Source organism: Homarus americanus, unplaced genomic scaffold (assembly GCF_018991925.1).
Source record: "Homarus americanus isolate GMGI-L3 unplaced genomic scaffold, GMGI_Hamer_2.0 scaffold32583, whole genome shotgun sequence".
In the NCBI taxonomy this organism is placed as follows: Eukaryota; Metazoa; Arthropoda; class Malacostraca; order Decapoda; family Nephropidae; genus Homarus; species Homarus americanus.
Genome location: NW_024713129.1, coordinates 34,066,331 through 34,094,020, shown reverse-complemented (window position 1 = coordinate 34,094,020; position 27,690 = coordinate 34,066,331). Strand labels below are relative to the sequence as shown.

The 27,690-nt window shown below is 37.3% G+C and overlaps 1 protein-coding gene across 1 annotated transcript in view; it reads right to left on the bottom strand.

Annotated features, from left to right (window-relative positions):
• LOC121869912 (mitochondrial import inner membrane translocase subunit Tim17-A-like) overlaps positions 1-27,105 on the bottom strand; it is a 77,705-nt gene extending 50,600 nt beyond the window's left edge. Inside the window, exons 1-4 of the mRNA XM_042371481.1 lie at positions 27,036-27,105; positions 8,410-8,507; positions 7,271-7,273; positions 1,098-1,288 (exon numbers count right to left, since the gene is read on the bottom strand). Coding sequence (XP_042227415.1) covers positions 1,098-1,288; positions 7,271-7,273; positions 8,410-8,507; positions 27,036-27,061 — 318 coding nt within the window. The 5' untranslated portion in view covers positions 27,062-27,105. The remainder of the gene's footprint in view (positions 1-1,097; positions 1,289-7,270; positions 7,274-8,409; positions 8,508-27,035) is intronic.
• Between the last annotated feature and the right edge of the window lie 585 nt (positions 27,106-27,690).

Below are 27,690 nucleotides of genomic sequence, written 5' to 3'. Positions count from 1 at the left end.
GAGGTGTTGGTGGTTTGAGGGAGGTGTTGGTGGTGGTGTGAGGAGGTGTTGGTGGTGAGAGAGGTAAGTGGTGGTGAGGAGGATGTGTGGTGGTGTGAAGGTGTTGGTGTGAGGGAGGTGTTGGTGGTGGTTTGAGGGGAGGTGTGGAGTGTTGATGTGAGGGAGATGTGGGTGGTGGTGTGAGGGAGGTGTTGGTGGTGGTTTGAGGGAGGTGTGAGTGTTGATGTGAGGAGGGGTGGTGTGAAGGTGTTGGTGCACGGAGATGTGGGTGTTGGTGTGAGGGAGATGTTAGTGGTGGTGTGAGGGTTTTTTTCTCAGTAATAAACAATAATGACGCTGTTCCCATGACTGTGCACTTTTTTCTTTCCCGTCAGTGGTTACTTCTATGGTACATACATTAAATAACATTAATTAAATGATACATACCTGTGCACTTTTTTTACATATTTACTACAGGTACAACCAAGTCTTATTTTCTTCAGTTTCAGATGGAGAAATCATCGCCGGACAGTAAACACTGGCGACAAATAATGCATGCCTCATTCTCTGTATGCACCATATTACGGGTATTATTGGATTTATATTGTATGTGCAGAAATAACCATAAATTTTAAGGAATATAGTTTTTTATTTTTCATAATTTTTTAGAAAAGGGGTAAAAGCCACAAACGATAAGGAAAAGCCACTGGGGAACTAAACTTATTATTATTGTTTTTATTTTAATGGTAAATAATGATTCATGATACAATGATTCGCCTTACACTGCAATATTGGAGGACACATTACTGTTGTTATTCAAGGCTTTACTGTATAGCATTCTATTTTCTCAGAAATCTAAAATTCAAATGACTCAAACTGTAAGTGGACAGGAATTTTGCTAAAGATGTTAAAGCCTGGAAAGTTACCCTAGGTACTCGTTAAAACACATATTGTTATCACAAGCAATTACCATGGTCTTTTGGTTCTGATTCCCTAGGAAAATTTATTCATGCTGAAGCATAGTACAAAATAATAACAGAGAAATGTATTTACTTTTTGCTATATTGTAATTCTGTCATCTCCTGAGCACCAACCAAGAGTATATATGAAGCACTTACTTCTTGCTGCCAAAATACTACCGTGGCAGCGCCTGAGATGATGGAATTCCATGGATCCTCCTTTTTACGCATGTACACAAGAGAGCAATCAATGGTTGAAAACAACCCACCCCAGACTGCAAACTGCCCGCCAACAATTGGTGCCCGCTGTTTAATTGCAACCATGCTGCAACAAATCGTCTTGTCAACCCCTGTAAAAAAAAAAAAAAAAAGAAAAAATCTTTGGGAATGACACCTCTCACAATAGATAGTATATTTCACTACTCAACCATCTATATATACACATCATACCATGCACTTTCATCTATAATACCATATACTGTAGTAGGCTAAACAATGTATGTGCTATATTTTTTATGAAGGGGGTATTATTCTCAATAAGTTTCTCATTTTCATGGCTGTCCATAAAGAACACAAAATATGCACTTTATAAAATTTTGTTGGTCAGTTGGGGGAAAAAAATACTGTACCTTAAACCCACAAGATTTCTTCACAATTCACAATGCATAAATTTGTGAGTCCTATGCAAGTTCATTTACATGCCAAACCCCCAATAATTTCTTTACCTTTAATAAGTAAGTATTAATACTGTATCACAGTACAGTACATATCCCAAAGCAACAAGAAAACATTATTAACTGAGACCAAATGTGAAATGAACCTGTTTTTGTATGTTGAATATGAACTGAAGTTCTCAAACCTTTGTGAGAAGGTGAATCAAGCAATTAAGTTAATAAGTCTTATAAATAGGTCGTTCACACACCTAGACGGTTCAACCCCCATAATACTCCACAAAAAACAAGGTGCTTTCCCGTTTGGAGTACTCTCACCCCAAGATATGCTAGTCTATCAGTTGGTTGAAAATGTCCAGAGGAAGGCCACCAGACTAGTGCTTGCACTACAGCACTGCAGTTACCCAGAGATTGTAATGCCTGCATCTGTCTAGCAGCTAGACAGCAAGCTTATCTGATGCTATGACAGGCAAGGGGCGACTTAAAATAAGTCTAAAAAAACTCCCAAGGACATTTATCAGTTGAATGTTTATAGTTGGAACTGACAAATGCCTGCCCCACTAAATGGTCACAGCTTAAAGTTGAAGAAGCCACAAGTTCAGAAAATTGTCAGGACAAGCTTTTCTGGAAAAGGAACTGTAGACTATTGGAACGATCTACCAGAGAGTGTTGTGGCTGAGTGTGAGCTTATTCAAGACCAAACTTACCCAACACCAGCGCAGGTACAGATACATTCTGGAGCCAATACTGTACATGCTCGGTACTTGCCAACACTACATAACAGATATGAATGATTGCCTAAGCGCAAGCCGATCAATACCAACGAGGATGAAATAAAGTAAAGTATTAATGGCACTGCATCTCTAAAAACTAACATTAAATGGTTAATACTGTATACAGTCGGCCCTTAACATACGCGGGTTTAGAATACATGGATTTGTAAATACGCGGATTGCCCCTTGGAGGATTATTCTGTACATTGAAGTAATTGAAGTACATTCAAATCGCGCGCCATTCAACTCGCACCCGGCACCGAACGAGGACACAGCCGCTCCGCAACCTCACACACCTGCGCATAGCTCTCCTCACTCAGTCAGTCTCGCTGTAACCACACTTGTGTTGACATCAGCATTGTGGTTGCAAAATATTATTCGAATGTATTATATCAAGCAAAATATGAATAGAATATCACTAATACAGTGACCCTCGGTTAACAAACTCAATCCGTTCAGAAGGTCGTTCGTTAACCTGAAAAGTTAGATCTACGAAACCATTGTTTCAATGGGTTTTTGGATAGTGGTTCCAGCTCACCGAAAATTTCTAAATTCAACAAAAATGGTAGAAAAGTTCACTTACTTTGAGGTGTGTATGTAGAAGGCTCCTGGATGATGATGATGGGATTTAGAATGGGGGTGGAGGAGAAGGAAGAGAAGGCATTGGGGTGGAAGAGAATCACCCCATGGCACCATTTCACCCATAAAATTTTAGCTCTCTTGGCGTAATTCAAGATTATTTTCTTTAAATCAACACTGCACTGCATTATATATTGTCAATATGTAAAATATATTTCAAAATGACCAATAATTTGGTGGAAACACAGAAAAAAGCGTTTAGTTGAAGAGAGTCTCAAGCAAGATGTTACCTCCAGTGAAAACAGAGAGAGACTAGCTACCTGTTTGCTGTGTTAAGAGCTGGATGTCGTGCATTAAACTAGTCACTTTACAATTATGTTCAATAATTGTTAAAATGACGAAAAAATTGAATATTAAACTTTTAAAATTATTGAATAGTATAAACTTCTTGATATTTACTAAAATAGTAAGGAATTTAAGCCCTAGAACCGATTAATGTATTGCGGACTGATACTAAAGCTGGTTGTCCGGTCAGTGCAAGCAACATGTTGAGGTCGGTTCAGTAAGAAATTAGTTAACGAATTTTTGTTCGTTAACGAATTGAAGATCCTTATGGAAGGCAGTTCGTTAACCAAAATTTCGTTAACTGATTAGTTAAGCGAGGTCACTGTATAACAGTATTTTAACCGAAAACTACTAAAAAAGCTTGAGCAACATATCTTGAACATCGGAAGGTTAGGTAAAGTCTTTTGTTTTCATATAGTTTATCCTAATTTACATTAAGAAATGCATTCGTTTCAGCAAAACTACTATTTATTTCTGAGAATATGGAAATGTAATATTTTGCTGAAATAGCGTCTATCAATACGAGTGAAGAAATAGCGAAAAGCAATGACTTTAAGCTTTCTTCCGTTCAAAGATATTACCGTGTCGCTTTTTGAATGGTTTCAGTTAAAAAACTGTTGTATTACAATAATATTCTATTCTAATTCACTTGTGATGCAACAGTTTTTGAAACCATTGGCGGCGATTACGGTAGCATCTTTTGAACAAAAGCGAAAGTCATTGATTTCATCACGATTTTATCCCACTTTCCACTGTATCGTCACGTCATTTCAGCAAAAAATATTACATTTCCGTGAATGTAGTATATCAAAGCGCAATGTAGATATAATATCATAGTAATATAACAAAAGTATTTAACAGAAAACTATTAAAAAACAAGTAACATCTCTTGAACGCCGGAAGGGTTAGGTAAAGTCTTTTGTTTTTCGTCATGTATTTTATCCTATTTTGCATTGAAATACAGCATCACGTTTCAGCAAAACTACTATTTATTTCTGAGAATATATTCATTCAGGCACAGTTTAGGTAAAATATACATGTGTGCTGGGAGGAGGCTGTTTGGTGCTTAAGGCGATGACAAGGAAAATGATTTTGATGGATTTTAATGAAAATATTCAGAAAGACCTGGCACTGTCAAGGAAAGTGGCTGCTGAAGCTTCCAGGACATGGCAGAGGACGAGATTAGGGAGCTAATTGAAGAGCCGACACTGTGAGCTGACAGGAGGATCTACAGGAGTTAGTGAACTCAGGGACCCAAGGAAGAGGAAGCGAAAGAGGAAAGAGGATATGAGAAGAGGAAGAAGCACCAGAAATAATGTTGGAGGATTGGGGGAGATGACCAGGAATATTCAGGGCACTGAAAAACCTGGCCTATAGTATGGACCTCCATAGTGCGATGCCCTGAAATTCATCTTGAGGATGGATGACGTTTTGTTCAATACAAAAACATCATGGAAGAAATGAAAGAAAAGAAGCGACATCTCCCCCATCACCATGTTCTTTGATCAGGAGAGATTTAACACCATCAATCACTGGCGGCAGTGAGCAGCTAGATCTACGTCGCCCCACTTCACCCCACCCGTTATGGAATTGGTGGCCGATGAGCCCGATGACCCCGTCCTGTCGCCGAGGAGAGATGCAATTACAGTAAGTGAAATTTTTATCTCTTTTTAATAGCTTTTTCTTGCCATGTTTATTGTTTGTAAAAATGCACAGCACAGTACAGTTCCAGTACTGTACACTTAGGAAGTGGAGAGTGCAGTTACTCACAAAACATTTGTGTTTGTTATCGGCAGTAGTGAAGGTGAGGGGGAGGTGGAGGGAGGCAGAGGAGGGGAGAAAGCGAGGAGGAGGCGAGTTGGGAGAGTGGTGACCTTGGGCCTTGAGGAGCAGAGGCAGTGGAGATGCCAGCTGAAATACGTACAGGTGTATTCATTGTTTTTATAGCTATTTTTGCATTTTAATATTAAATACTGTACATTCGTTTCAACAAACCCATTTATTTCTGAGAACATGAAATGTAATATTTTGCTGGAAATGATATATAGTATTGATAAAACTTCAGGATAAAAGAAATTGTGACAAAAAGCAATGACTTTCTCTTTCTTTTCGTTCAAAAGATGTTACGTAATGTCGCTTTTTTAGAATGGTTTTCAGTTGTGGGATTATAGGGCTATTGATAGGATAGAATATTATTGTAATACGAATACGAGTACAACAGTTTTTAGCTGAAAACCATTGGCGATTACCTGTATAATCTTTGAATAGCGAAGAGGCTTAGTCTTCATTTTAAATCTTGATTTTATCCACTTCCTTTAATATACGTCATTCCAGCAAATATTATATTTGAGAATACCTATATTCATTCAGTCACAGTTAAGGTAAAATATAGCAGCGATGTAATATTTTAATGAAAATCACCCGGTATCATAGTTTTCTTTTGTTTCAAATATAATTAACAAAGATTGATGTTTCAAAATGTAATGAACAAGAATTATGTACAGTATCTATAAATATAAGCTTTAATAAATAGAATGCTTTATGTTTTTACATTGTCCTGTGCTACCATCGATGGATTTGGCTAATTTGGGCTTACTATGATGACTGAAAGAGATCTGCCCTGGCAACTGTAACCGACACTCACAACTAATTGAATTGCATTGATTGCATGTTTCCATTGTTTACTGGTAGTTACTGGTAAATATTTTTCAACCTAACGAAAACTATTACCGTAGAGTCGACTAATTTTGCCAAATAATTTGGTCTTGGTCTTAAAACTCGAACTACACACAGGTATATCTGTGAAATAAGGACATGGGGGGCCAGGGTTTTTTTGGGGGGGAAGGGGGGGGCAACAAAATATGCGGATTTTTAACATTCACGGGTATCTCTGTTACGTAACCCCCGAGTATGTTAAGGGCCGACTGTATACCGTACTGAACAACTTTAATAACAAAAATAAATATATCAAAGAAAACTCATAATACAGCAACAAACCCTAAAAAATACTAAATTCCTCGGAGTTATTGTTGATGAGAAACTTGACTGGAGAAACCACATACAGGCCATTCACAGTAAAGTCAATAAACAGTGCGGTATCATGTATCACACTCGAGATTACTCATTCTCACAGCAATGAAAGAAATCTATCACGATCTTGTTTACCAACACCTGATACACTGTCACACACTGTGGGGACCTCTGGCTCTTCAAAAACACAATTTTTGGTTACTGCAAAAGAGTTGTACAGACAATGACCTACTTGAAAAAAACAGACCACACAAACGAAAAATTTGCTATAGGGTATTGAAAATTTTAAAATTCGAAGATATTAACACCTACTGCTGTGCCCTCTTTGTTTACAAATCTATCAATCACTTACTTGACATTGTTTGGACTTACTTCCTAGCCCCCATTAGTCCCTGTTCACCTAGAAGTAAAGTAGGTACCTGTTGTAAATCGAAAGTTGTGAATTCGATCGGAGAAAGATGTTAGAGCTTCCAATAACTTGATGACAAAAACGATTGACTCTTCAGGCTTCTACGCCCTTGACCAATCAGGCTTCTACGCCCTTAACTCATGAGACATAAAGGCAAGCATGAACTTAGCATGCTTCCCTGTTGGGCGCTGTAAACACTTCTGCGCTTCACCTTACACAGGATGTAGAGGGGTGACCAATAAATAATAAAAAAAATAAAAATAAAAACTTGCTTGACAATACAGTAATTATTTCCAGTTCCGGAATAATCAGAGATACAACTTAAGGCACCCAGAGCTACTAAGACCACCCCCCATGCATTCCTCTCAGTCCCAGACCTCCATAAAATATCATGGTGTGAAGGTATGAAACAACACCCCCCACCCATCCGAGCAAAGACTAAGCTCCTTCCTTTAAATCATCTCTAAAAAATATCTATTGTCTAAGTATTAATATTTCTTGTAACACCTACTATATTTACAGTACCTGCTTTTATTGTACCATCAAAACCGTTTTATAGGAAATTATCATGTAAATAGATAAGTAATTACCATTGCAATAAACATAATTGCCAACTAGACATAATCCTGACTGCTCTGTCCTCCTGTTCAACCTTATTACTAAACAACCCAGTTGTTACTGCTCCCCCATTATATTTATGTTTTTCAATTCCACTATAATTTATGTATACAGGGTATATATATAAAAAAAATAATAATAAATAATTAAAATTAATAAATATTGAATGATAACCGTGGTAACATTATGAGATGTTCTTATTACCACCATGCTATTGTACTATACCAGATGATACTAAATGTTACATAATACTTCCTTGAGATAAATGTATAGTATATATCAGGTGCCTAAAGAAACTCAGGTTCTCAACTGGCTCAGCCATGTTAATATTGTTATTATTATCCACTCTGTATCTGTGTTTTTCTGGCTAAATAAACTGTTTCAATTCAATACAATGAACAAAAATACAAAACATTATACCATAGTTCATTGGTGAATTCTTGTAAGAGCTCAATGTCTATGGGGCCTCAACCCTAAATTCCTACTGGTATTTATAATAAGGAGATAAAAGTGCAAGTCATTCAAATTGTTTTATCTCAGAAGATTTTTGGCAGTAATCATGAGGTATTTTCCAAGAATGACTAGAGGTATGAGGCAAAGAAGTCACTTCAACAGGTATAAGTGACAAGCAATGAAAAATATAAGCACTGAATACTGCTTGATTTTCAAAGCCCTATTTACCTGTGTACACATAAGTCTGATGGGCACAAATTACATATCACTGTTCTGTTTTATCGTTTAATTTTAAAGTTGAAGGTCAGAGAGGAAATATTGTAGACCCACACTTCCTTACTGAAGTTTAATGAGACCAAAAAATTACAAATGTTTTACTTGGAAATTAAAAGTTTTAAAAACACAGTACTACTACATATACAAGCAATGAATTGTTAGAAGTCACAAAACAAAACACCGCCTTGAAAAACAGATAGCACTTAACCCCTAACTACAGTAATGAGCAAGCCAGGTATGTATACAGGCAGTCAACTATGTAAGAATTAATACAGGTACAGTACCTCAAAAAGTGAATGAGGAAAAGCTACTTACACTTGGAGCATTTCTGAAGCCTTTAACAGCTTGGAAAAGTCCTCCACCAATGACTCCCATGGTGAAGGCACCCCCACAGTCATCCACAATACGCCAAGGACTGTTGACAATGATTGAACATTAGTATCACAACCACACAACCTCTCCATATATATATATATATATATATATATATATATATATATATATATATATATATATATATATATATATATATATATATATATATATATAATATACACACACACACAGTGAACCCTCACTTTACGCGGTTAATTCAACCCACGGCGGCCCGCGCAAAGTGAGAAATGCGTAAAGCGAACAACATAACATATGGGATTAATTGAAATAGAGACCGGGCCGACCCCCTAACTCCACTTTTTCCCGACACAATACGTACGTTTTACTAAAAATAACATCTTAACTTTATGATGGTATTCACCCACACATAATTTAGAAGGGAACAGTCAATAAACTGAAGGTTAGGTTAGAAAAAAACAAGGTTGGGGTTAACACTTACATTAGTAGAAGAGATGGGTCGGCGTAGGGGAATGGAGGCTGGTTCCGAGGCAGAGGGCAGGCTGTTGGCCCTCAGGTGAGTCTTCATCGGTGTCATTCACACTTACTAGTGCCTCCCTGACAAATCCCTCAAAGTCATCATCACTGTCTCTGCCTCTGCCACTATCACTGGCTTGGGCTGGCTGTGGTGGGTTGCGGGTCGAAGAACTCTGTTATGCTTTGCTGACGGCTGGTGTTTATGTTGTTGTGATAAACCTTGATGTAGGGCTCCATAGTCTGCAACAGCTGGGTAGTGAAGATTTCATACCTGTTTACGTCAGGGTCGTCGGAAAGGAGGAGCTTGACTTTCTCAATACACTCGATGGCACCCCTAACATTACTATGGGATAAGCAGCGTTCTTCTTGGGATGACGCACCACCTGCCTCTTCACTGACGTCATCATCATCTACCATCTCACCGGTAGTCGCATCAGGATCCCTTATCACCTCCAGGATGTCGTCGTTGGTGGTCTCGGAGAAGCCTGCAGCTGTAACACTCTGCGCAGCTTCTCTGGCAAGGCCCACTGCTACTGCAACAGTCTGAGCCTCACCAGTCACAGATTTACTCTGCCTAACACCTGGAATGCCTTGCAACACATGTCTCCATGCGTGACGAACAGTTGCTACAGACAGCTGATCCCATGGCTCCACCAAGAAGTCCACAGCTTTCTTGACGTTGAATGTTCTCCAGAATTGTTTTAAAAGTACTTCTTGCTCTGCCAACTGTTGATCCTCGTCGTCTTCGCTCTTGCTATCGGTGTTGGTGTCACTCAGGTTACGCAACTCTTCCTTGGTGTTGGTGTAGTAGTTCAGTAGGTTGAATTTTTTAGCAGAGAATGCAGCTTTTACATTACAGATCAATTCTTGGTCCATGGGTTGTATTATAGACGTAGTGTTGGGAGGAAGGAAGACCACTTTTATGTTGGGGTGACGATCTAACAGTAGGGGTGAGTGTCCTGGTGAGTTGTCCAGCAGCAACAAAATCTTGAATGGCACATTCTGTTGCTCACAGAATTTGTTCATATCGGGAACGAAACAGTCATCAAACCAGGTGAGGGACAGAGTAGAGAACATCCACGCCTTACGTGCGGACATTTAGCTTGGTCATGTCCATGCTCTTGTAGGTGTGCGGCTTATGTGCTGTGTGGATCACCGATAACTTGAGCTTACAAGTACCGGAGGCATTGGTGGTAAACAGGACGGTGATGCGCTCCTTCTGCAACTTCCGGCCCCGACACTTGCTGGCAGTCTTGACAACGAAGGTCTTGGAAGGTAGCTTTTTCCAAAAAAGACCAGATTCGTCCATGTTAAACACCTGGTCGTCAGTGTACTGTCCTTCCTCCATAATCTCACGTAAAAACGGAGGAAAATCCCTAGCCGCAACAGGGTCAGCACTAGCTTCTTCACCACCAATGTTAATGATGGTGATCTTGTTCCTCTTCTTAAACCTCTGCAACCACCCAGAGGAAGCATTGAAGGGTTTGGGCTCTGCAATTCCCATCTTGCGTGACACTGCAGCATACAGTTCACGTGCGTACTCCTTAACTGAGCGCGTGTCCACCGCCATGTTCCGTCTTGCCTGATGAATCAAGTAGCTCACAAGTAATTTTTCCGTCTTGAGAAGCACCTGGTTGTGCCAATACTTGATCATAGAAGCACCTGTAGACTTTGTGATGTTCATGTGCTCCTTTATCTTGGCTGCATCCTTCTTAATTGTCGTGATAGTTGATTCGTTAACACCATGCTGGCGCGCGAGATCAACCTGTCTTGTTCCTTTCTCCAACTCTTGTATGATCTTATATTTGATTTCGTAGCTTAGGGAACGTTGTATCTTCTTTGGCTTAGGGCGGCTGTTTCCAGGTAAAGCAAGGTTTCTTTGTGGTGGTGGTGGTGGTCCGGTGGAAGCCATTCTTATGGAACAATGAATACCGATATACACGGTGTAGCCTGGAGGGGTGTAACTGACGCGGTAGGTCAAGGGGCTTGAACGCTCCCGCGGCGGGGCACGTCATAGTACTACATTAAACCAATCACAGCTAGCAGGGAGGGAAGTAAGGATGCTTTGCTCAATCACAGTCCACTACGTCATATGACCTCACCGATAACGCAACTAAGACACACTGCGCAGTCTTCTCGCGCCGCTTACACAACATGGCGGATGGCGGGAGAGGGCGGGAGGTTTGGATCAAAAAATGGCGCGGCGCGAGAGGACCGCCAGCCGCTCTTCGCGTAAAGGGGTACACGCACCGCGGAAAGTGAGCATTCCGGTTTCGGCAGGGTACAGCGTAAACGCGTAAAGTGGGACCGCGTAAAGTGAGGGTTGTATGTATGTATGTATATATATATATATATATATATATATATATATATATATATATATATATATATATATATATATATATATATATATATATATATATATATATATATATATATATATATATATATATATATATATATATATATATATATATATATATATATATATATATATATATATATATATATATATATATATATATATATATATATATATATATATATATATATATTCGTTTAGCAGGCATATAAGTTAACGAACTGCCTTCCATATGGATCTTCAATTCGGTTAACGAACAAAAATTAGGTTAACGAATTTCTTACGAACCGACCTCAACATGTTTTCGCTTGCACTGACCGGGCAACCAGCTTTAGTATCAGTCCGCCAATACATTAATCGGTTCTAGGGCTTAAATTCCTTACTATTTTAGTAAATATCAAGAAGTTTATACTATTCAATAATTTTAAAAGTTTAATATTCAATTTTTTAGTCATTTTAACAATTATTGAACATAATTGAAGGTAAAGTGACTAGTTTAATGCGCGGCATCCAGCCTCTTAACACAGCAAACAGGCGTTAGTCTCTCTCTGTTTTCACTGGCGGTAACATCTTGCTTGAGACTCTCTTCAACTAAACGCTTTTTTTCTGTGATTCCAAGCAAATTATTGGTCATTTTGAAATATATTTTACATATTGACAATATATAATGCAGTGCAGTGTTGATTTAAAGAAAATAATCTTGACTTACACCAAGAGAACTAAAATTTTATGGGTGAAATGGTGCCATGGGGTGACTTCTCTTCCACCCCAATGCCTTCTCTTCTTCCTTCTCCTCCACCCCATTCTAATTTATCATCATCATCCAAGGAGCCTTCTACATACACACCTCAAAAGTAAGTGAACTTTTCTACCATTTTATTGAATTTGGAAATTTTAGAATTGAGCTGGAACCAATTACCAAAAACCCATTGAAACAATGGTTTGATTTAACGAAACGACCTTCTGGAGCAGTTGGAGTTAGATTAACGAAGATCTAATATATATATATATATATATATATATATATATATATATATATATATATATATATATATATATATATATATATATATATATATATATATATATATATATAGATATATATATAGATATATATATATAGATATATATATATAGATATATATATATAGATATATATATAGATATATATATAGATATATATATATAGATATATATATAGATATATATATATGTTAGCGGGAGAGAGAAGTGGAGAAGACGGGAATGCTGCGTTTAGCACGTTAAAGGGGTAAGATGCAGTTTCTTAGAACAATTTTTTAGGGGGGGTCGTATGCATGTTTTCTCAGCACATGATGAGTGCTGTCTCTTTTAGGGGGGTCGATTGTAATATTCAGAAATTTCAGAGTAATTTCGAATGCCCCGCCATTGGCGATACTGAGCGTTCAAGGTCGTCGGAGGGAAGAGAGCGCTCCCTGCACATAGCGAGAGGTTGTGGAACTAGGCCTAAGTGATATTAAATGTAATTTGCCAAATTAATAATGATGCGATTCATGAAGTTAAGGGACTATTATTGAATTTGAAAATATTATAGATCGTTTATCAGTCTGAATAATGTTACGGGTGTCCCAAGGAGTTATTAGTTAGGGGGAAAATATGTCACGTAGGCTTAAGCTAACGCCTAGAGAGGGCACGAGGCAGGCTCTCTCTCAGTGACGGGGAAGCATTCAGACAAACAAGACGTCCCTGCGCGTCCGTCACAGAAATAGTCACGTGGCCTAGTCACCTGTGCTGCGCTATTGCAGTATAACAAGTAAGTCTCATTCGATCTCAGACAGGGTTAGATAGGGCAGTGGTAAAGTAAACTAGAGCTAACAGTGAGTTCATTTCAGGGTTTCCGCCAGAACCCACTTGACCGGAGTTGACCGGAGTTTGACTGCGTGAGATTGACTGCCGTTTGAGACTGCCGTTGATGATTGAGGGTGGCGATTGTCGCCATTGGACCGATCAGTGTAGGCCTGTCACTGTTTAGCGGGGTATCAAAGGATCTCTTGAGGGAATCTAGCCGTCTGGGTGCCCAGCTGACGACGGGACGATCGTTGGGGTCAGCAGCTCTCCTCTACCTCGGCTCACAACACCACATGTCTCGAGCAGCTTAGTGAAACCCTCTTGCTAACGGAAAGCTAAAGCTTCTCTCAACTGTACAAGGTCTGATTGGCTCAATCCCTTCCGCTTTATGGATGTACTGGGGGTAAAGTGAGGCCAGCTGAGTGATACGGGGTCGCACACTGAGGCCATGAGTCTAGGGGATACCTAGAGGAACATTTTATCTCCCCCTTATTACGGGTGTATGTTGAGTTGGGTGGAGCATGGTTCACGGGTATTGGTGGACCCAGTAACAAACCAATAATAGTGACAATATATTTGGGTGTAGTTAATACCATTCCTCAGTTACTGATATTATCTTGACGTGTGTAGTTTAATATTTCTTAAACAATTTTGACAGTATTGTTTTTTGAATGTTTGTGTCACTAAGTGGAACCAGAGTGATACTGTGATTTAATTCTTTTAATGCATTAATTTTTCTTTATAATTCCGATCTCAGGTATAACCTTTGTTCCCCAGAGTAGTGGTTAAGTTAGGTTAGGAAGAGTGCATCTGTTGGGGTGATATAATTTTGTTGAGTGCCCTTAAGGCCTATTCATTGTAGAGTATTTAATTTCTTATTTTTTAATACCATTTCCTCAGTGACTGATACTATTTTGTTGAAAGCCCTTAAGGCCTATACAGTGTAGAGTATTTAATTTCATATTTTTAATACCATTTCCTCAGTGACTGATATTATTTTGTTGAAAGCCCTTAAGGCCTGTTTCATGTGTGCAAGCAACATTTCTTAATACTTCAATCTTATTGTTGCCTGAGTTTCTAATAATTTCTATACCATGTATAACTTTTATTCCCCAGAGTAGTGTTCTAAGTTCAAGTTAAGAGTGCGCATATTGGTGTACCATTATTTGATTGTGTTTGTAGTGTTGGAGGGAATATAAGTGTCTAAATTTTACAGTGTGTCTCATTCATCCCAGTCACAGACGCTATCCTTCCACGGGTCACGGACAACTCATTTTGATTAGTAGATTTAAGTGTTCTTGTGCTGGTTCGGGATTTTTCTCAAAGGGGCGCTTCCACTGCCATTACCATCTAATAAACTTTAATAAACCCCAAGTCAAGTGAGAAAATAAAGTCCAGTAAATTCCGACCGGTTACACACACACACACACACATATATATATATATATATATATATATATATATATATATATATATATATATATATATATATATATATATATATATATATATATATATATATATATATATATATATATATATATATATATATATATATATATATATATATATATATATATATATATATATATATATATATATATATATATATATATATATATATGTATATATATGTATATATATATATATATATATATATATATATGTATATATATATATATATATTATATATATATATGTGTGTATATATATGTGTATATACAGTGAGGTATGCTATAACGAATCTAATTGGTTCTAGAACCTTGTTCGTTATAGCATTCGTTCGTTAAAGGATTAATTCGTTCCAGGCCCCCAAATACAACCACTTAACACTGAAAAATATAATATAAAATTGTAAAAATTGTAAAAAAGTGCATAAATAAGAATCTAAACCCCTGAAATAAAGAACATCATTAATACTTGTTATAAAAAAACAATAAATTAGTAAAAAAAAAAAAAATAAAAAAAATAAATAATATTAGATTTATTAGGAGTTTAGATTGCGTTATAGCATTCTCAATTTTATAGAGTACCAAACGAATTACGCTATAAGAATATTAAATAGTAGGATCAGATTAGATTTATAGCACCCCCACCAATATATATGTGTATATATATATATATATATATATATATATATATATATATATATATATATATATATATATATATATATATATATATATATATATATATATATATATATATATATATATATATATATAAAATCTGGGAAAATACGATGTAGTACCTTAGCTTTCGTCTTTATTCAAGACATCTTCAGAGGCAACTGGATTACATGGACAGAGAGAGGCTTAAATATACAGGGTGACCTAGAAACATGAGGTCAGGTCAAAATGATGACATCCACTAATCCCCACACCAACACACACGTAGAGGAGCTTAAGAGAAGGGTGGTGACGTGACTAGCTAAGTCAGGTCAGAAAAAAGGGACCCACAAAATAACTATCATACATCTAGATCAAAGGTTTTCAAAGCATTTTTAACCTTGGGCCACTGACAAATAAATTTATGTAACATATTATCAGTTTTGAACTGACCATCACGTCTCTCTTACGCTGTGTCCTTAATCTGTCAACAACATCCTCATCTTCGCCCCATCTACCGCAACTACAAGAAGAGTTTGCTGAAGGCTCATAGTCTCAAAAACAAGTTGAAGTTTTTGAAAGATTGCAGAGATGATAAAATTGTTCCTAAGTCCTGTCTTCCAAGTAGACTAAGAAATCTGGACAATCAAGCATTCTCTGAGTTGGATAAGGTGTTGCTTGATTCCCTTATCAAGAGTTCAAGTGATAGTGTGAAATTAGCCTTCAAGCACAGTGCTCAGTGTAAAATACTTATGCAAAACAGTGTTTGTGTTGATAAGTGGCACACCATTCGTGATTTTGTATATCAACTTCTTAGTGAAACTGACAAAGCCCAAAAAAGAAGGTTAAATGCCAATTTAAATGCTCTGTTTGACGAGAGTTACTGGACCATATTGAGTGATCCAAATTTGTTCATAAACTTATCATCTTATGATCTACAGACAAATGAGAAACTTGTTCTTGGTTTTGGTAGGAAGTTTTCTATCACTCAACGGTGCGTTAATCCGCTTACTATTGCTAAAGGTTTAATCAACCTGGAAAAGAAGAAGTCGTCTGATGTTACAAATGAAGATATTTCCATAGCTAAAGGTTGTATACATAGTGTTTTAAATAAGAAATTTGCTTCAAACATTCCAAAAAGATTTGAAACAGCCTTGATAAACTTGAAAAGTAATAAGAATATCCATATTACCAAGGCTGATAAGTCTAATGCTATTGTTATCTTGGATAAAAGTGACTACAATGATAAGATGAATTCATTACTTAGTGATGAAAGCACGTATTGTGAGCTTACGAAAGATCCCCTGGAAAATATTAATAAGTTATCTAATTCCAAAATGAAGATGTTTTTGAAAAAGAACCCCGATCTCACTAAACAGCTCTCTCAAATCAATCCCACTTTACCTTATATGTATGGATTGATCAAAACACACAAGCTTAATAATCCTTAACGTCCTATCGTGAGTTCTGTGGGTTCTGTTTCTTACAAATTATCCAAGTGGCTGGTAAAGATGATATCCCCTCTTACAGGCCAAATATCTAATTCACATATACGCAATAGCAGTGATTTAATTGATAAACTCAAGAAACACTACGAACCTTGCGAATTAATAAGTTTTGATGTAAATTCACTGTTCACTAGAGTACCTGTGAAAGACCTACTTTCATTTCTTAAAGATAAATTACAACTGCTAGATTTAACTATCGAACATGATACTTTCCTGAAATTGATAGAGTTATGCGTAACTGACAATGTGTTTAGAGCAAATGGGAAGTTCTACAAGCAAATATTTGGTATGAGCATGGGTAATTGTCTTTCTGCTCCTCTAGCCTGTATATATATGGAGTTTTTTGAGTCTAGATTACTACCCAATATAGTGGACTTTATTCCTCCTTGGTATAGATATGTAGATGATGTTCTTTGTCTTTGGCCTAAAAACAGTGACCCATTGGAATTTTTAGACAAGCTTAATAATATTGTCCCTAGTATCACATTCAAAATTGAAAGAGAAATAAATGAATCCCTTCCATTTCTTGATATGCTTATCATGAAAAATGGACAAAACTATAAATTTAAGGTATATAGAAAGCCCACACAGGTAGACAGTTTCATTCACTTTTTATCGAATCACCTTGAGTCTACCAAAATGTCAGTTTTTTCTGTTGTGTTCTTAAGATGTCTGCGTATTTGTGACTCTGAATTTATTGACGATGAATTGAAACACATTCGTTCTATTGCACATAAACTTGGGTACCCTTCTGTGTTTGTTGATCGTTGTTTTAAAAGGGCTAAAAAATCCTTTCATTCATCTCAAACCAGACAAGTTCCTACACTTAAGAATATTTTGACTCTGCCCTATCGTAATGAATTTGTCCCGTTAGTTCGGTCCCTCAAGCTTCTAAATATTAATATTGTTTTCAAGTATGACTCCACCATTACCAATATGTTAATAAGGAATAGCCCATGTTTGAATAGTGGAAGTATTTGTGCTTATTCCATGGCAGCAAGTAATTTAACCAATTATATGGGTCGAACAGGAAAACACTGCAGCTCAGAAATCAAACAACATAAGTATAATATCGAACTGCATCTAGAAGCGGTACCTTGTTTGTTCATATTGGAATAATAATCACCCATTATGGGAAAAAAAGCTTAGAAGTATTCTGCAAATCATCTTGTGTCACAGAAAAAGACTTCTGTGTTGAAGCTAGTTTGATTTAGGAATTAATCAATAAAACCTTAGTGATGGTCAGTTCAAAACTGATAATATATTTATAAAATTTTGTTTGTCAGTAGCTTGGAGGATTAAAATGCTTTGAAAACCTTTGATCTAGATGTATGATAGTTCTTTCGTGGGTCCCTTTTTCTGACCTGACCTGGCTAGTCACGTCACCACCCTTCTCTTAAGCTCCTCTACGTGTGTGTTGGTGTGGGGATTAGTGGATGTCATCATTTTGACCTGACCTCATGTTTTTAGGTCACCCTGTATATTTAAGCCTCTCTCTGTCCATGTAATCCAGTTGCCTCTGAAGATGTCTTGAATAAACACGAAAGCTAAGGTACTCCGTTGTTTCCATTTTCCCGCAGGATTTTATCAAGATTTATCTTTATCAAGCCTCTCTCTGTCCATGTAATCCAGTTGCTGAAGATGTCTTGAATAAAAGACGAAAGCTAAAGTACTCCGTTGTTTCCATTTTCGTGAATTTTATCAAGTTTATCTTATCTAATTTACATGAAATAAATAAATATATATATATATATATATATATATATATATATATATATATATATATATATATATATATATATATATATATATATAAACATCACCAGCAAGGAATCGAACCTCGACCTACTGGGTGTGACTAAGAGAGCGGCACTTGAGGCCACAAGGACACTAAAAGCAGTTCTAGACTCTGTTATATTTCACACAAAGCCTGTTCATCGAGCTAGATGGCGCCGTGAACCTCATTGGGAAACTGCCGTGCCTCTTATGTGGTGTCAGTAGCATTTCCGAATCAGCTGGTATGAAGCGAGATTTATATATAAACTTCATTTTAGTCCATATAACCAGCGGACTTTGAACATATAATCAACGACCTCACCAGCAAGGAATGAACCCTCGACCTACTGGGTGTGACTAAAGCAGCTTACGGCTAGGCCACAAGGACACTAAAAGCAGTTCTAGACTCTGTTATATTTCACACAAAGCCTGTTCATCGAGCTGATGGCAGTTTAATGAGGTTCAAGGCCATCAGCATCGATGAACAGCAGAATATATATATATATATATATATATATATATATATATATATATATATATATATATATATATATATATATATATATATATATATATATATATATATATATATATAAAAACAGTATATGTATATGCTGATAACCACAAGGAAAGAAGAAAACACGAAGTGGTTATCAGCATATACCTAGATCACGCGCACCTACAGTGATTTACTTGCATATATATGTATATATACAGTGACCCCTCCTTTAACGAACTCAATCCGTTCCAGAAGGTCGTTCGTTAACCGAAACCATTGTTTCAATGGGTTTTTGGGTAATTGGTTCCAGCTCACCGAAAATTTCCTAAATTCAACAAAAATGGTAGAAAAGTTCACTTACTTTGAGGTGTGTATGTAGAAGGCTCCTGGATGATGATGATGATGGGATTTAGAACAATGGGTGGAGGAGAAGGAAGAAGAGAAGGCATTGGGGTGGAAGAGAAGTCACCCCATGGTGCCATTTCACCAATAAAATTTTAGCTCTCTTGGTGTAATTCAAGATTATTTTCTTTAAATCAACACTGCACTGCATTATATATTGTCAATATGTAAAATATATTTCAAAATGACCAATAATTTGCTTGGAAACACAGAAAAAAAGCGTTTAGTTGAAGAGAGTCTCAAGCAAGATGTTACCTCCAGTGAAAACAGAGAGAGACTAACTCCTGTTTGCTGTGTTAAGAGGCTGGATGCCGCACATTAAACTAGTCACTTTACCTTCAATTATGTTCAATAATTGTTAAAATGATTTAAAAATTGAATATTAAACTTTTAAAATTATTGAATAGTATAAACTTCTTGATATTTACTAAAATAGTAAGGAATTTAAGCCCTAGAACCGATTAATGTATTGGCGGACTGATACTAAAGCTGGTTGCCCGGTCAGTGCAAGCGAAAACATGTTGAGGTGGGTTCGTAAGAACTTCGTTAACCGAATTGAAGATCCTTATGGAAGGCAGTTCGTTAATCGAAATTACGTTAACCGAGGTGTTCGTTAAACGAGGGGTCACTGTATTACGTTCCTTGACTTTTCCTACGATTATTCACGGTTTCTGTGCTGGTTCATATTTATTTATTAAAGTGGTTAATATTTTAAAGCAAATGCTATTGAAATATGAATGGCAAATGAACAAAAATGAATAGAGGGACTTAAATGAGGTAGGTTAGGGATAGGTACAGTAATATCCCGATTTACGCAGTCAATTGAACCCACCAAGGCCTGCGTAAAACGGGAAACGCGTAAATGGAACAACAGAACATATGGGATTAATTGAAATAGACACTGGGCCGACCCCCCAAACTCCACTTTTTCAGACATAATACCTATGTTGTAGTAAAAATAACTTCTTAATTTTATGATGGTATGCACACACAATTAATAATTAAGAGAAATATAAATAATATTAGGTTTTTAACACTTACATTAGTAGAAAAGATGGCTGGGCACACGGGGATGGGGGGTTGGTTCCGAGGCAGAGGGCAGATTATTGGCCCTCACCTGTATCACTTGTATCACTATCCACCAGAGGCTTGCAGGGCCTGTTTGTCAAACCCTTCAAAGTCCATATAAGTCCATATCCTCACCACTGACTTGTGGCGGGTGAAGAACTCGGTAATGTTTTGATGACTGGGCGACCTTGTGCGCACCCTGCCCGCGCCGCTTCCCGCGTAAATGAGTAGATGCACCGCGTAAAGTGGGAATTCCGGTTCTGGCGGGGTACCGCGTAAATGTGGAAACTCGTTAACGGGAACCGCGTAAATCGGGGTATTACTGTACTTTAAAAAGGTATGTTTTATTTCCGTAGGCTTTATTTGCTATTAACCCACCTTTTGGATTATCAGTCGGCCCCTTCCCCCCACATGTGGGCAGTTAATCGAGGTTTTACTGTACTTGTACAGTGGTCCCTCAGTTAACAAACACAATTCGTTCCAGAAGGTCGTTCGTTAACCAAAACCATTGTTTCAATGGATTTTTGGGTACCGTAATTGGTTCCAGCTCACCGAAAATTACCTAAAGTAAAAAAAAAAAAATGCAGTAAAGTACACTTACTTTGAGGTGTGCATGTAGAAGGCTCTTGGTTGATGATGATGGGAATTAGAAGTGGGGTGGAGGAGAAGGGAGAAGAGAAGGCAGTGGGGTGGAAGAGAAGTCACCCCCATGCTTCATGCCGACATTTCACCCATAAAATTTTAAGTTCGCTTGGTGTAATTCAAGATTATTTTCTTTAAATTAACACTGCACTGCATTATATATTGTCAATATGTAAATTAAATTTCAGAATGACCAATAATTGTACTGTAAAAATGTAAAAATAGTTTATGTTCAAGAGAGTCTCAAGCAAGATGCCTCCTCCACTGGGCACACACACAAACTGACGCCATTCTAGGGAATCAAGTGGCCGTTTGGCGCGCTAAAAGCTAGTTCCCTGAACTTCAATTATGTTAAATAATTGTTAAAATGACTACAAAATTTTAATATAAGACTTGGAAAATTATTGAATAGTACAACCTTCTTGATATTTACTCAAATGGTAACGAATTTAAGCCCTAAAACCAATTACTGTATTAGCGGACTAATACTACAGCTGGTGAGCAGGCGAAAACGTGTTGGGAAAAATTCGTAAGGAATTCGTTAACCGAATTGAATATTCTTATGGAAGGTAATTTGTTAACCGAAATTTTGTTAACCGAGGTGTTCGTTAACCGAGGGATCACTGTATAAAGAGTTGATAACACAACACTGATAGGCTACTTTACAGGTATTACATATGGAGGAAAAATAATCTTCATAGTACTGTATATATCAGGGAACAGAAGTCAAAGAACTTAGAATTTAGTAGGTACAGTGGGGTATGCTATAACGAACGTAATTGGTTCCAGAACCTCTTTCGTTATAGCATTCGTTCGTTATAGGATTAATCCGTTCCAGGCCCCCAAATACAACCACTTAACACTGAAAAAATTCTGTGGAAAATGTAAAAAATACGGTACTTTATCTTACCTTAGTGTTATTCAGCATGCAGGTACCCCTAAACACTGGCACAGCACTATCACTTCCACTGGGAGTCTTGGCTTTAAGGTCCTCAAACAATTGTTTAGCCTTCTCACAAATTATAGCTTCACTAATGTTACCACCTGCCATTTCTTTCTCCTTTATTCACACTAAGAGTAAATTTTCCATCTCTTCAATCACATTACACCTTGCTTTGCTAAGTCTAGAGATTCCCTTAGCCACTTGCACTGTTTTTAACTCCCCTTTATTCTTCAAAATCGTACATATAGTCGATTTAGCCATCCCATGTTCATCACTAAGTTTCGCAATGCTTCTTCCATTCTCACATTTCTTTATAATTTCTTTCTTAGTTTCAAGGGTTATTAGCTTTCTCACTCGCTTTGGACGATTCATTGTTACAATTGTATACTTGTACAACAAAATAGTTATACAAATAACGCGAATTTCCACATTAAAAGACGAAATTTCAACAATAACAGTGGTGCACTGGCTACACAATGAGAAAAACATGGCGCCTGACGCTCTTGTTGTGGGTCGCGGTACAACAATATTCATGCGCCAGGCGAAATAGTCCCGTATTCATCCGCGTTCGTTGTAGGAGTTGCGTTCGTTATAGCATTCTCAATTTTATAGGTAAAACCGTTCGTTATAGGAATATTCGTAGTAGGATCCGTTCGTTATAGCATACCCCACTGTACTGTACATAAATAAGAGTAGTGGTGTCATATAAGCAAATTGAAAATGCTCTTTCTTTACATCTGTGTACTGTACTAGTAATTTCCTCTCTGCAATTGTATGAATTGTAATAAACACTATTTCCATATCAATATAGATTAAAGACAACAAATTGATATTTTTTAGCCAATATGAAACTATACAGATCTTTGCTAATATACTGTACAGTACTAATAAATTCCCAGAGTTGCAAGCTGTACATTGTGGCCCAATATAACTAGATATACAACTAATATAATTAGAAAAAGAAAAGGTAATTATTTACCTCACAGCCGCTGATTTTTCATAGAAAACTTATTTAAAAACACTGCAATTTCTCTATTTCACAGTGGACACTGCCGTGGTTATGGCAAATATGTTAAAATGTGTTTATTTAAAAGTTCAAGTTATGTTAACCTAACCTGACTTAACCTAACCTAGCATAACACCTGCTGTAGGCGAACTTACTGTTACCAAGATTGGGTGGGGGGAGCGGCTGTGAAGTCGTCCATATTAGCCAAAGAAAAAAATGTTAGAGTAATCCAATATCAGAAAGCTCCCTTACGCTAATATACAGTACTAGGTAAACTCATGTAGTACTAACCTGTGCCAAGGTAGTGAAGAGTGACAGACAATCGTTCACCCAAAGAAACCGACTTCGTCAAGTGATTGTCCTTCTTAGATATGAGTGGCATCACCATATGCAGTAATTCATCAAATTTTGCCTTTGTCATGCGATGGAAATCATAGAATGACTACCAGTAGGGGTCTTCCAGTCACAGTTCCTGTACTAAATTATGCCAAACACTTTTATTTTCTCTTCTTGCCAACCAATTGCGTACCCACACATCTCACTAAAGCGGTTAATGCTGCCATAGAAACATATAAATAAATCCTGCTCTCCATCTGAGCTCAAACTAGCCGCACGAACTGGGCGCCTGACCGACGGTTCCTTTCGCCAGTGTGACCAGTGTGTGGATCATACCGTTGATTTATTGCCTGTGGATGAAAAGCTATCGTAGATTTAGTGGACGAAAACTCTAGTGTGACCGTAGCTTCATGAGACTAATGAGAATGTGGTGTGTTCGTCAGTGTCTGTCTCTTACCACAGTACCATCCATGGCGGTCTACATGGTACTGACACCCTGAATTACATCTTGGACAATTTACAGATTAAACACTAACACCATGATCCCTAAAAATATTAACGGCTGCTGCTTCATTGTCCAAAATGCGCTGTAATGCGCCAGCAAGCCATATACTGTTCATCCTTCTCTCACAGACGCCATCTTCCAATTGCACACGAGTATTACATCAGCATACGCTGATTGGCGCTCACGACTATAACATCACATCAACACTCACGCTGACTGGTCAAATATTATAAAATAAGTTAAAATAACTCGAAAACTATAAATTTCCGACAAACGTTTGTTGGAAAACTTGTATTAGTGCACACAACTCTGTTAGAAAGTCAAAACTATGTTTTTCAAGTGCATTTTTGTGTTTTGATTGGTTTCGACCTTGATTTCCGTCAGAAATTGCCAGCTTTTTAGTTACTGAGGGTTTTGGGTGGGGTGTTTTCCGACAAAAATCATGGTGAAGAGAATGTAAAATACAAAAAAAAGAACACTAGAAAATCATAAAAACTGAACCTTTTTTGGATGACCTGACTTGACCTGACCTAACCAAAATAACCTGACCTGGCCTAACAAAACTTGACCTAACCTAACTCTCACTATATGACGGAATCACTTATTTCTTACCTTATTGGCCTGGTTCTGGTTCGTCGTCGGATTTACTATAATGCCAACTATGTTGGTCTTCACAATATTTACACTCGTTCTTACACTTTGGACACTTTGCTGAGGTCAGAAGAACACCATGAGTTCTAAAAAATGCTATAGCTTGTTCTTTTTTTCCCCAAAATGCGCAATCAACTCCATATAATTGAAGTGACACCCATCCCAGACATCCATGGTCGGAAATGAATTTGAATTTCAAAATATGAGACCCAAAACCACAATCGAATCTGATTAGGCAAAAAAAAAAAAGCTTTTGATTGGCCGCGTGACGTGTACGGGAACACATGTACGTGATGATTTATGAAGGAAACTCGCTGAGTGGGAGGTCAGGTAGGCGATAATGGCGGAAGATTAATGGAAGAAAATAGAGAAAGATCTGGCAAGCGATATCTCCGTTATTATACGTTTGCGATGGTTATGCAATAGAAGAAAATAATCTTAAAATTAGACATCTTTGGTAAATTTGTATAAATGCACCCAACTGTTAGAAAGTAAAAAATATATTTTTCTAGTGTATGTGTGTTTAGACCGATTATGACCTTTATTTCCATCGGAAAGTGGCCGTTTTTTTTAATCGATCTTTTTTCGTGGGACTTTTCCGAAAAAAGCTAAGCAAATACAAAATACACAAAAAAAACACTAGAAAAACATAAACCTGACCTAACCTAACTGACTCTCACCATATGATGGAATCACTTATTTCTTACCTTATTGGCCTGGTTCTCGCTCGTCGTTGGAGTTACCACAATGCCACATATGTTGGTCTTGACGATATTTACATTCGTTTTTGCACTGAGGACACTTTACTGAGGTCGGGAGAACACCATGAGATCAAAAAACTGCTATAGTTTCTTCGTTTTATCCCAAAAAACTCGCAATCAGCTCCATATAATTGAAGTGACACCCATCCCAGATTTCCAAGGTCGGAAATGAATTTGAATTTCAAAATATGAGACACAAAATAAAAATAGAATTTGATTGGGCCAAAAATACCGCAAATTAAACCACAAATCATTTTAATTAGTTAAAAAAAAATGCTTTTGATTGGCCGCATGATGTGTACGGGAACGCATGCACGTGATGATTTATGAGGGAGACACAGTGTGGGAGGTGAGGTAGGCGACAGTACCACAGATCAAGGATTTATCTTATGAGGAAAGACTAAGGAAATTACAGTTACCGACACTGGCGTACAGAAGATCTCGTGGGGACCAAGTGGAAACATACAAGATAGTGTGTGGCATATATGACCAGGCATGTACAGCAGGAATGTTCCAGATGAGGGAGGCTGACACTACCCGGGGGAACACAAAGAAAATCTACAAAACAAGAGCGAGGCTAAATCTCAGAAGACATTCGTTCCCGAGTAGGGTTGTCAACAACTGGAATGGGTTACCTGAGTGGGTAGTGAATGTGGAGACGATGGAACGATAAATACTGGAAAAATCAAGAACAAGTATATACTTATAGGACACAAATATCCACCACACGCAGCCACCGTCTGAGTAGAGAAAAGGCTATTGAGCTGGAGTCACAGGCGTGAGCCTCTTCCAGAAGATCATCTGTGAGTATACTCTGTGACGATAATGGCGGAAGATTAATGGAAGACAATAGAGAAAATTTTGGATATGCTATCTCCGTTACTATACATTTGTGACGGTAATGTAATAGAAGAAAATTATCTTATAATTAGACGTCTTATTCGAATATGATAATAGATTAGGGGTAGGAATGTAGGGCGCGAAAATGCAATAACACCACATCTTTTTTGAATATGAAAAATAGAGTAGGGGAAAGAGAGTTGTGTGAATTACTATAAAAATACCCTCTTTTATACTGATAAGAGCAGCTGTGGAAAACCGAACAAAATTGAACAACTCCTTCTGGTTAGGTAGGTTTAGAGCTACACAACGATCGACTCACAGAGAAATAAATACCAAATGCCACTAGAGTCAGGGTCAAATATTGTTCTCGTGTTGTTCGCAAGTAATGGAAGATAAGCCAATAAGAGCACACTCATTGTAAAATAGCGTTGGCAGCAACTTGGCCAGTCACAACAAAAAATCCACTGCCTTTTATTTAATCTTATAAACAATACCAAAAAATTTCAAGTACAAAATTTAATTACAGACACACCAAGTTACCCATCATACTACAGTATCAAACGTACTATTTCACTACATTAAAGGGTAAGTAAATTATCATTTAGTAAATAAGTTAAGCTTAGCTTGACCATGTCACCATTCGTTGTGTATTGCATAATGCTTCTACACGACGCCCAGCAGACGATGCCTCACACGGCAACCACACACGTCAGCCTCCCCGACTCAAAATTATTGCTTTATACAATTCAGAAACTCACAAATCACCACAAAGTCTTTCAAATGGACCAAAATATTGATAACAACTAAATATTGAAATAAAAATAGACATATCTCACCATGGTTCTCTGGCGTACTCCTCCATGATTACAGCCAAACTCAAGTGAAAATTGATGTTAAGAAATACCACGAACAACCTGCTAATTTTTTTCTTATTTATTTAGGAGAGAAATAGAAAAAAATTGAATCTACCCAAATATAGTTTAAATTAAATAACAAAATTCTAGGCATTCTAAGGTATTTTGAAATATATTTGATTTGTTTGCATCGCATGGAAAATAAATTCCATTGCGTAATTATATTCGTAACAACATTTTAACATTAACTATCATTCCTGACTCAAACAAGTGACGTTCAAGATGCGCAAGTTAAACTCATTTAATATTTCAAAAAATTTATCCATTAATACGTGACTTACAATTTAATTCACAAACACTTTTTTATTTTTATCCGCTTCACCACTCATCGATTCGTTAGCCGCCTGGGCCATCGGTCACGTCTATGTCACGCACTGTTGGCAAGTACTGGGCATGCACCGGCTCCTGAGTGTACCTGAACCTGCTCCAGTGTTGGTCAAGTCTGGTCTTGAAGGAGCTCACACTCGGTGCCGTCAAAACACTTTTTGGTAGAATGTTCCAAGAGTTCACAACTCTCACTCCGAAAATGTTTGCCCTCACAGTTTTCTGGATCTGCGGCTTCTTCAGTCTTGAGCTG